Source organism: Pholis gunnellus (assembly GCF_910591455.1).
Source record: "Pholis gunnellus genome assembly, chromosome: 13".
NCBI lineage: Eukaryota > Metazoa > Chordata > Actinopteri > Perciformes > Pholidae > Pholis > Pholis gunnellus.
This window is the reverse complement of record NC_136540.1, coordinates 1,046,924-1,059,088: the sequence shown is the minus strand read 5'-3', so window position 1 is coordinate 1,059,088 and position 12,165 is coordinate 1,046,924. Positions and strand designations below refer to the sequence as shown.

Sequence of the window (12,165 nt, the reverse complement as noted above, 5' to 3'; positions counted from 1 at the left end):
GAAGAAAGAATAGAAAGAGAGTAAAGATAGAAAAAAGGATGAAGGAAGGAAAGATGAATAATGAGAGGAAGCAAGGAAAGAAAGAAAGAGAGGAAGAATGAAAAGACAATAAAAAGAAAAGACAGAAGTGAAAAAGAGATGTTGAAGTTTGAAGAGTGTGTCAAAATAAAATCCTATTTTTAGCTTCCACTTAGTTTGAGTTCTTGTTTCTCCTGCATGAAGACGTAATAACAGAGCAGTGATGCTCCTCTGACTCCGTGTCCTCAGTGTACAACTGGACGGTGCAGCAGGTGGAGGACTGGCTGTGTGTCAGCGTGGAGCTGCCTCAGTACGCAGAAACCTTCAGGAGACTCCAGCTGGACGGGAAGGCCTTACCCAGGTACAGGACTACAGCTCCCATGATGCCTTGGGGGGGGGGGGGCGACCGTACCAGGGTTTATCTGTTTACAGCCCAATCACTGTAATAAGACGTGAGACGTAAACCTGAGTTCATATTTCATAAACGTTTTAATGTTACTCTTCTGTTTACATCTCGATGTCTCTACAACAGTCTCCTGTAGCCTCAGCTCTCATACCCCCCCCCCTCTCTGTGTGTGTATATGTGTATATACTGTATGTGTATATATGTGTATATATATGTGTGTATATGTGTACAGGCTGGCAGTGAAGAACACCACCCTGACGCTGTCGGTGTTGAAGATTTTAGACAGAAGTCACGCTCAGAAGCTGCAGCTCAAAGCTCTGGACATCGTGCTGTTTGGACCACCGCCAGGTGTGTGTGTGTGTGTGTGTGTGTGTGTGTGTGTGTGTGTGTGTGTGTGTGTGTGTGTGTGTGTGTGTGTGTGTGTGTGTGAGTGTGTATGTATGTACATGTATATATGCGTGTATGTATGTATTTATATGTATGTATATACATATAAATGTAGAGTATACGCAGTATATATATATCCAGAGTCTGCTATACATATACAGCATATATATATATATATATATACTGTATATGTATACAGTATATATATATATTTATACATATATATTCAGCGTCTGTGTCCCGTGTGTCAGCAGGCCGTCACAGCCGGTTGAAGGACCTGGTTCTGGTTCTGTCCGTCCTCACGGCTCTGGGCGGCTGCTGGTTCGCTTACGTCCAGACCAGGAAGTCCAGAGACGACCTGGGGAAGCTGGTGAAGGACCTGGAGGGTCTGCAGAGGGCCGAGCAGAGTCTGCTGGACCTACAGGAGAAGTGAGTACTACTGCTGATAGTACTACTACCGGTAGCACCACTACCGGCAGTAGTACTAGTCTGAACTTGTGTACAGGTAATGAAAACAGACTTGTTTTGTTTATTTCATAGTTACATTTAATTAACCTTTAAACTCCGACTGAGCTGCATCACCAGATAACTCATCTGGTGTGTGTGCGTGTCAGAGTGAGTGTAGGTGTGTGTGTGTGTGTGAGAGTGTGTGTGTGTGAGAGTGAGTGTAGGTGTGTGTGTGTGTGTGTGTGTGTGTGTGTGTGTGTGTGCTGATGGTCTCTGCAGAAGCTTTCTGTCTAGAGTCCTTATATGGTCAAAGAATAGCCAGCAGCTCAGTCTGCGCACACACACACACACACACACACACCAGCATGTACATACTTTCATACACAAAGACATCACACAGTCACACACTTGGCACAGTGACGTGTGTGTGTGTGTGTGTGTGTGTGTGTTGTGTTGTAACATGTTTCACAGCTCTTCTGTTCTTCCGCTGACTTCTGTTTCCTTCAACTACAAATACTACGCACCTAGTACTACCTCTACTACACACCTAGTACTACCTCTACTACGCACCTAGTACTACCTCTACTACACACCTAGTACTACCTCTACTACACACCTAGTACTGCCTCTACTACGCACCTAGTACTACCTCTACTACACACCTAGTACTACCTCTACTACACACCTAGTACTGCCTCTACTACGCACCTAGTACTACCTCTACTACGCACCTAGTACTGCCTCTACTACGCACCTAGTACTGCCTCTACTACGCACCTAGTACTGCCTCTACTACGCACCTAGTACTGCCTCTACTACGCACCTAGTACTGCCTCTACTACGCACCTAGTACTGCCTCTACTACGCACCTAGTACTGCCTCTACTACGCACCTAGTACTACCTCTACTACGCACCTAGTACTGCCTCTACTACGCACCTAGTACTGCCTCTACTACGCACCTAGTACTACCTCTACTACACACCTAGTACTGCCTCTACTACGCACCTAGTACTACCTCTACTACACACCTAGTACTACCTCTACTACACACCTAGTACTGCCTCTACTACGCACCTAGTACTGCCTCTACTACGCACCTAGTACTGCCTCTACTACGCACCTAGTACTGCCTCTACTACGCACCTAGTACTGCCTCTACTACGCACCTAGTACTGCCTCTACTACGCACCTAGTACTGCCTCTACTACGCACCTAGTACTGCCTCTACTACGCACCTAGTACTGCCTCTACTACGCACCTAGTACTGCCTCTACTACGCACCTAGTACTGCCTCTACTACGCACCTAGTACTGCCTCTACTACGCACCTAGTACTGCCTCTACTACGCACCTAGTACTGCCTCTACTACGCACCTAGTACTACCTCTACTACGCACCTAGTACTGCCTCTACTACGCACCTAGTACTGCCTCTACTACGCACCTAGTACTGCCTCTACTACGCACCTAGTACTGCCTCTACTACGCACCTAGTACTGCCTCTACTACGCACCTAGTACTGCCTCTACTACGCACCTAGTACTACCTCTACTACGCACCTAGTACTGCATCCATCCCTGTAAGCACTAACTGTTACTTTTACTGTTACAAATACTTGTAAAGTCACTATGAAGGATGCAACTATTAATACTATGACTCACACCACTGCTACTAATAATGCAATATTCATTAACACCTAAAAAACAAACAAAAACCACCTCGTTGTTCTGTAGAAGTTTTCCACTCAGCAGAAGTACTACCTGCAGTACTACAGTAGAGCTGGACTGGATCCAGTATCAGTCAATGAGATTCAAACAGGTGGAGACGTATTGAGGACAGGTCACCTCCAGTGTAACGTTACACACACACACACACACACACACACTCCTTCAGACTGAGGCACAGCGCCTCCTGCTGGCATCAACAAAAATGACTTGAAATGATGAAAAAGGTTTATTTTTTTTATTTTATTTTTTTAAACAGCTGGACAAAAACGTGCAGAATATAATTGTTTGTTGCAGCAACAGAAGTAGTTTGTATTGTTGTTAAAGTAGTACTAGCAGTAGTGAACGGAGGAGTGGTAGTAAAAGTCAATCGTCGTGTAGTACATGGTGGTTGTTTGGAGAAGACACTGGACTATTGCAGCACCTGAGGAAGGTAGAACTGTCCATTCATAAAAAGTCACAGTTTAGTCTGTTGTAATTATTTTATCTCTACATCATAGTACATGGAACAGCCAATCAGAACAACCCGTTGTCGTTGCTCCCGTTAGGCTGCAGAAGGCTCAGGAGGAGCAGCGCTGCGTTCAGGTGGAGAAGGTGAAGGTGGAGGAGGAGCTGCGGAGCGAGATCGACTCGGCTAAACAGGAAGCTCAGCGGCTCCGAGACCTCCGACAGGGAACCGGCAACGAGAGGAGCCGGCAGAAGTACGCCGAGGAGGAGCTGGAGCAGGTAGACCAACTCCACCAGTCAGGGTTTAAGGTCGTCGGACAGTCTCACCTGTCTTGTTACTATACCTGTGTGTGTGTGTGTGTGTGTGTGTGTGTGTGTGTGTGTGTGTGTGTGTGCATCGCAGGTGCGCATGGCGCTGAGGAAGGCGGAGAGGGAGCTGGAGTCTCGGGCTCACTGGGCGCCGCCGGACGCTCTGCAGAAGTGGCTGCAGCTGACGCACGAGGTGGAGGTTCAGTACTACAACATCAAGAAGCAGAGCGCAGAGAAGCAGCTGCTGCAGGCCAGAGAGGGGGTGAGGACAACAACCACACACACACACACACACACACACACACACACACGGGTGGTAATGGTGGTGGTGGTGGTTTCAGGCGGAGAAGATCAAGAAGAAGAGGAGCTCTCTGTTCGGGACGTTTCACGTGGCTCACAGCTCCTCGCTGGACGACGTCGACCACAAGATCCTCTCTGCCAAGTGAGTGAATAAAAAGGAGAGATTTTATTTCATGTTCTACTTTCCCCCGATAGACAAATTAAATAGTCTAAAATGGAAAATGTAGGCCTATTATTAAATCAATAAAAATCAACAAGATTTGGACAATTGGACGAAAAGAAAAAGCCAAAATTCTAAATGTCATCCTCGTACATCTTTGCATAAAAACACAGTTCAAATGATTAAGAAATAAATGATCGTGTTTTTATTTAATTAATTTCTTTGATTAAACATTATTATTTGTAATGAAGTATAATAATGAGCTTAGAGCTCATAATTCATCTCTAATATCTATTTATGATGTTGTGAAAACATCTGATTCAGTTTATCACCAAAACTACATTTTACAGATTACACATTAAAAACAATAATGACTAGATTTGTTTTAATCAATAAAAATACAATGTTTTATTTACTTATTTGAATTGTGTGTTTTTATGAAGAAAAAAAACACTATAAATTACTATGACAAAGTAAAAGTATAACATTTAGTATTTGTAATGGTTTACTGACTTCAGAGCGTTAATATTATTTTTAGGACGGTGGCAAAAATAAATATTCTGGATCCATGTCGACCAGCTTCTGTAATCAAACAACAAAGGGATCTGTATCTGTTATATGGATCATCAATGATTCCTGTGGAGGGAGCTCGTTATCGTGGCTGTTCCTCCTATTAACCCCCCCCCCCCCCCTCAGACAGGCCCTGGCCGAGGTGACGGCGGCCCTGCGGGAGAAGCTCCACCGTTGGCAGCAGATCGAGTGTCTGACGGGCTTCTGTCTGGTCAACAACCCGGGTCTGGGAGCGCTGGCCGCCGCCCTCAACCTGGACCCGTCCTTCCTCGGCCTGCGACCTCCGACCCCTCAGCACCTCCTGCTCTCCGATGACCTCGACGACATGGACGAGGACATCCTGTCTCCTGGGACGCTGCAGTGTAAGTCTGAGTCGATGAGAAGTATTTTACATTTTTCAGGTGTCTGTATTACATCTCTTCTGCCTCTGTGTCGTAGAGCTCCATTAATGACCGTTCACCCCAACAACACACACTGCTGCTCAACGTTAGCTTGTTACCTACAGATGCTGGCTATCATGCAGTTTAGCTGACTAACGTTAGCCATTTAGCTTACGTAAGGCAACTTTGCTGACTAACGTTAGCCATTTAGCTTACGAAAGGATAGTAGTTATTGAAGGAAAGGAGAGAAACATCTATAAAGCAGCTGATTCTTGACTTTTCAACACTAGTTTTTAATGTTTTTTTACGAGGAACTTCGACTGAAGTCTGGAGATATTTACGTCTTTAAGTGGCCTGCATGTAAAAACACTGTAGAGATTAATTTGGACATTGAAGTGATTAAAAATAACTAATTGTCCTTTAAATCCCCTGAAAGCCCCACCAATCACTTCCGGTTTCCTACAGAGGCTCATGAGGGACAAACTGTGCAAGAGATTTATTCTCAGTCAACGTTCCTGTTTGAAAACATCAAAAAAACAAATAATGAAACACCTGACCTCGTCGTCTCTCAGCTCACCTGTGATCCGCTCACAGTCTCCGCCCCCCTCCTCTGATTGGTTCCTCTTTTCTCGGCCTCTCTCTCTCCTGATTGGTTCCCTCCAGACGCAGCGTGGCAGATGGACCGGCGAGTGAGCGACCTCTGGCCCCTGAGTGGCATCGCAGACACCCAGTCACCATGGAAACACTCTGGTTGGCCCCTCCCTCCTTCGCCCCCCCCCCCCCCCCCCTCTCCCTCTCCTCTGATTGGTTCATACCGCTGTACGCTTGACGAGCCCCCCACCCCCAAACTCTGCCAGGGTTCCCACAGTTAATTTACAATTAAATACAGTAAAATATATTTTAAATTGAGACGTTATTTACAATCACAAGACATATTGTGAGAAGAATATTCTAAAAAATTATATTCGAAAAATATTAAAAATGAATACCAAAATACCTTAAAAGATTTACAAGAAATATTCGAAAAACATGATAAAATGTCCGAAAAATATAACAAAATTATCAGAAATATATCATAAAAATATGTGACAAAAGAGTGATAAATGTCCAACATATGTACATGTTAGAAACAAGTTATATTAATAAGAATAAAATGTATAATTTATTGGAGGTACTATTGAAATGCCTGGTAACATTTAGTTTTATAATAAGTTATAATTTAAATTTCAATGATTGAACTTGATCTGAAAAATATAAATATTAAACTGTTAAACATGTTAAACAGCTAAAGTACTTTCATAAATTTCGTGTGCTATTTTAAGTTACATTAAAATCGTTTTCCGTTGAATATTTTAAAATTGGAAAGCTCTTTTGTACGATTATTTTTATGCTACTTTATTGTCAATTAATATTTTTTTCTATTGCTCAAGAAAACAAAAAATTAAAAATTAAAAACCATAAAGAACTGGATTATTTGATACATTCAATAAGAATAAATAGCCAAAAAAATGAATTCCTTAAATTTGACCCAGCAATCCCACTAATGAATCTGCCGGTTTATGACTGTGGGAACCCTCGTTTCACATCTACAGATACAAAGAACCAACAGAGGAATAAATCAACCAGAAGGTGTCGTTCACATGAACATGTGTGATGAAGTCAAAGAGCAGACAACATGTGAAAATATCACAATCTACTATTTCAAGAGTAGAGACTAAAATTTGATTTTAGGATTCATACGTTTTTTTATGGTAAAATTAGGAAATTGTAAGAAAATTACAGAACAGCGTGCCTCAACGTTAGCTTCTGGCTATCGTGCAGTCCAGATGACTCACGTTAGCCATTATAGCTAACGTGAGAAACCAAAATATAGTCAATCAAATGTCTGCGATTATAACGGACAGCAGGTGTCCATGTGAACGCCTCCTCACCTGTGCAGCTTCACCTTCCTCCAGCTTCCTCTCTCCATCTGGTCAGATCAAAGAAGAAGAAGAATCTCTTCCTCTTCTCACCCTTTCACCCTCTGAAGACCTGGAAAACTCAACACTATTTTAACAACCGTTTACCTGCTTTCCCTCTTTCCACTAACATCCACTTACAGGTCTGCAGCAGCTAAAAGCACAAAATAAATGGTTTATATATAAATATATTTATATCTATATTAGTGCTGGGCAACGATTACAATTTGTAATCACGATTAATCGCATTGTTATGCGCAAAGTTCAATAATGAATTCAAAAGTAGTGTATTGCGCACTTTTATTTTAAAGTACTGCTATATGAACAAAAGTGCAATAACATTTGGTTTGCAAACACTTTAAACAAATAAGGTTATCTTTAACACAAGAACCAGCAGTGAGCGGTGAACAGCTGTTTGTGTGGAGTCTTCCTGTTTCCTTCACCTACATTCCCCTGGGTCCTAAGTCCCTCCATGTACAGCTTCTTATCACCCTCTATGTACCAATGTACATTTATAACAAATACCACACATATTACGGTAATCAGCGTTGCATAGTGTCTGACCAAAATACCAAAAAAGCAAAAAAGAAATGATTCATTTAAATTATTTTTTAGAGTTTTTAAAGTGTTTTTGTTTGTAATATGTATAATAATCATATCATTTAGTTATCACTACTGAGAATTTAACAAACATAAAAACATGACGTAGATAGGTTTGCGGTTTTCAAGATGTATATTTCAAATTGCATCTCTTACACACATGAAGATAAAGTTGTGAACACCGGCTGAATATCTATTAACACGCGATAAAATAATTGTCGCCGTTAATTAATTAATGCGATAATAATGCGTTAACTTGCCCAGCACGAATATATATATATATTTTTTTTTTTTCATTTCAGCTTTTGCGCTTCAGTTTTATGAAGTATTTTCTTCAGTGTCTGAACTTCCTGTCTTTCCGTTTTTCAAAATAAAACAACTAAACTCCTCTGTCTCTTTGTCCCACAGTTCAGAGTCTGATGCCCCTGCGACAGAGGATAGGAGACCCCGCTCTGACGTTCAGCTCTCAGAGGTTGGTTGAAGGGCGGGGCTTACCTCAACCGGAGGGGCGTGGCTTGATCACATCGCCCCGCCCTCCCAGCGGCCGGCAGCATCGCAGCCTCTCTATTGGCCAGCTAGAGTTCCTCCCTGTGCCTTCTCCATCTCTCTCCTCCTCCCTGTCTCACCCCTCTATAGGCCCCGCCTCTCCTCCTCACCCCCCCGTCCTCTCATTATGTCCTCCGAACGACAGCTCCTCCTCTTCTTCCTCTTCTTCTGCCTACACTGATGACGCCACTCATTTTTCTGCTCTGCTCTCCCGCTCTTCTTGCCTCCATTCTGTGGAGGCGGCTTCCAGCCTCCCGCCTGCAGGGGGCGCTGCGACGGCCCAGCAGCAGCGCTGTCGCTCCGGCAGCTTTGGGTATTTTTTCCTTCTGCACGGACTTTTTCCAAAGATACCGAGTAAACTTAACAAGACAGAAAACGAATAAATACAATCAGTGGGCCTCATTGATAAAACATTCGTACACACAGATTTGATCGGAACTTGTCAAACGAAGAGATTAAGAATTTGTAAGATTCGTCATTGTTTTTCATTTTCTAAGATTTAAAAAGGAAATTTACGAGCAGGTCAGAATTTAGAGTTTACGAGTTTTCAGGATTTAGAGTTTATGAGTTTTACGAGTCGTACTAGTGGTTTACAAGGTCAGTATTTATGGATTTGCAGGGTTATGCTAATAACTAATTTGTTGAACAGTCCTATAACTGTAATAGAATTCTTTATTCACTCTCTCATACTGTTAGACAAAATAAGAATGAATTAGTATCTCTTTTCCTCCTAACGTTTCTGTATTTTATCTATCCTCAACATCATACTTCCATCTTCTAGTTCTATTAATTCTCTTTACAGTTTGATATCGTGTTGATATTGTGGTAAAACTAGTTTATATTAAGTCATGTTTTACGTTAATAGCCGTTTTCTCTCCGTCTCTCTCAGGGACATCATGAACCGCTCAGACTCTGACTCCGCCCTCCCTCTCTCTCACGGCGAATCACGAGGCTCGCACGGCTCGAAGCCCTTCCTCCTTTCATCCAGGCTCCACCCCCTGCAGGGCCAGGGCTCCGGGGTTGGCGGTGGAGGCCTGGAGAAGAGCTCCAGCCTCGGGGAGCTGAGGGGCAGCCCCCGGGGGGGCGCCAACGCCAACGCCGCCACCCTTGCAGCCTCAAGCTCCACCCACTCGCTCTTCATCAGGTCCGACGGTGCCGCCGGCACGGCCGCCTTCTCGTCCTCCGCCTCTTCCAGCCCGACGGGCGGCCTCCATCTCCCGGCCAGGAGGAGCCCCGTGGAGGAGGACGGAGGAGATGAGAGCGAGTCGTCCGGCAGCCGGAGGAGAAACGCTTTAAATAAGATCTTTAAGAAGAAGCAGGGACGCCACTGAACGTCTCACAAACGTCTCACGAACGTCTCACGAACGTCTCACGAACGTCTCACGAACGTCTCACGAACGTCTCACGAACGCTTTTTATCTGCTACTGAAACCAAACTGTCGCTAACAGGGAACATCAGCTGCTTTTTATTGAACTTTTCTAGCAATCTTTTCTTCTCTCCGTTTAAACTGACAAGATCCAATTTGGACTAACGAGACAAAAAAAAAAGTACGACACAGGACAAACCTCACAACGCCCGGGAGTCCTACAGCGACAAAAACCAAAGAAGAAGAACAAGAGGACGACTCAAGAAGGCTTGAAAAACATTTTCCTTTTTTTCCAAACAGACCCTGAAGGTTCTGAAGGCTGATGCTGCGTTCATGTCACGTGGGCGTTATCGTTATTATCACTATTGCGACAGGGAAAATATTTTTTACTTCAATAATACATTTTACATACATTTACAGAAATGAACCGTCACACAGTCATCTGATGACGTTAACGCTCACAAGTTCTAAACTTGGGACTCTTAGTGACGGGAACGTGGCTCCAAAATGAGACCAATACTGACGGTGCGTTCAGGCGCTCATAAAGGTAACAAACTGGGACCGGTTTGACTTAAAACAGCAGGTCACCTGACAACACCGTCAGGCTCAGAACAAACTTTAGTTCAATCTGTTAACAGTACATTTAGGAGGTGATGAGCAGTTAAGCAAAAGATCCGGTGTGCAGTGCATTGTGGGATACTGAGGACCAATTCAAACCAGGCGGCAACCTCCGGTTCTGTAAAGTGAATCCAAAGCTTCATGTGTTAAAGCTGCATTCTCTCTAGTGTCCACCAGGGGGCGACTCCTCTGGTTGTATAGAAGTCTATGAGAAAATGACTCTACTTCTCTCTTGATTTATTACCTCAGTAAACATTGTAAACATGAGTTTATGGTCTCAATCTCTAGTTTCAAGTCTTCTTCAATACAGCATGATGTTCATTTAGTAAATGATGGTCCATTTAGAGTCAAACAGACCATAAAGCAGGGGATGCTTTAGGGGCGGGGCTACACAGTGATTGACAGGTCTCTACGTCACTCCTCAGTCCAGATATGGTCACTTCCTGTTCACTGGTTGCAAAAAAACCTGAAACTTTTACGACGTCTCCCTTGTGAGTTAACGCTCATCAGATACATGATGGGAACTCACGTGGTCTTCTGTAAACGTCTCTTTTGGTTCATGTTTATATATCCGAGTGAAGTTTAATGATTGTATCGAGTTTCCACAGTTGAAGGGCTTTTATTTTGGTGAATGGTGTCAGTTTTATCATAAAATTCAAAATACGACAACAAAAATATCTCGTCAGAATCTTAATCTTGTTGACTTATCGGATAGTTTCTGATTTAATTAATCATTTTGTCAATTTCAGACTCAACGTTTAGTCGATCGGCAGAAAATGATTCTGATAATTTATCGTTTTAGTTTTAGTCCGTTTAGTCACGCGTTCTGTTTCCAGCGGTTCCAGTGTGATAATTTACCACTTTTATCTGTTTTATATGACTGTAAACTGAACATGTTGGGGTTTTTGGACTGTTGAAAGATTAATTGATAATTTAAAGTTTAGTTAAACCTTCATTTTATTTAATTTTATCGGCAACGTTTTTACACAAAATCAAAAATTTGGGTTCTCTTGTAAAAAAACAAGTCCTGTTGAAATATTTATATTTAAAAAAAACAACAACCTGTGACTGTACTAAAACTAAAGTATAAATATTTCAAATGATAATGTTACGTTCACAACTCACCACGCTGCTGTCCATCATCATCATCATCATCATCATCATCATCATCATCATCATCATCATCATCATCATCATCAGGTCGCTTTCTTTAACTTATTGTCACAGTTTGATGTCCACCTGTAGAGGAAATGCAAGAGTTTAGTTGGAGAAATGAAAATGTGTGTGCACAGTTTAGATAAATAACACACACACACACACACACACACACACACACACACACACACACACACAAATCAGCTGACGTGTGTTTTGTCTGAGGCAGGATGTTCAGCAGGATGTGAAGCTTAACTTTAACTTTATTTACTCTGAACAAAGATTATTTAAGAAACCGGTTGTCTGTCGGGGGGGGGATCTGCTACGTGAGGACCTCATTACCCAGAAGTCCTTTCACCTGATGCCCTGAAACTGAACTCACGTGTTTCTACAACCTGCAGGAACATTATTCAAAAAATGTTTTTATTTATAAATCTTAAAAAATCTGCAATAAACAACCTTTTGAAGATTTGGTGTTGATGTTAATTTCTGTTCTTTTCTTCTTCTGTGGTGGATTTTCTGTCTGTATGAACTGTTAAAAAAACAAACAGCTGGAGACAAAGTTTGATGTTTCTGCTCGCAGACATTTAGCCACAAAACTAAATGTGTAAAACTCTTTAACGACATAATTCAAGCACTCAAATGAATTAAACTCTTTAATTAATAACTCTGGAATGAAATTCATGCTCATGATTTGATAAATCATGCACTCGAATGACTTAATATGTAGTTTGTGAATGACTTAATTAATGCTCTTGAATTTATGAAGTCTT

The 12,165-nt window shown here is 42.4% G+C and overlaps 1 protein-coding gene across 1 annotated transcript; it reads left to right on the top strand.

The window, feature by feature from the left end:
* Positions 1-242: 242 nt before the first annotated feature.
* On the top strand, positions 243-11,859 carry LOC306705148 (stromal interaction molecule 1-like; the record flags this gene model as incomplete). The annotated part of the gene is made up of 10 exons (XM_079171848.1): positions 243-379; positions 657-772; positions 1,066-1,240; positions 3,531-3,708; positions 3,833-4,000; positions 4,080-4,180; positions 4,895-5,130; positions 5,812-5,898; positions 8,115-8,178; positions 9,142-11,859. Coding segments are annotated over 10 exons (1,704 nt in total), but the record flags the coding sequence as incomplete, so codon positions are not given.
* Positions 11,860-12,165: the final 306 nt, after the last annotated feature.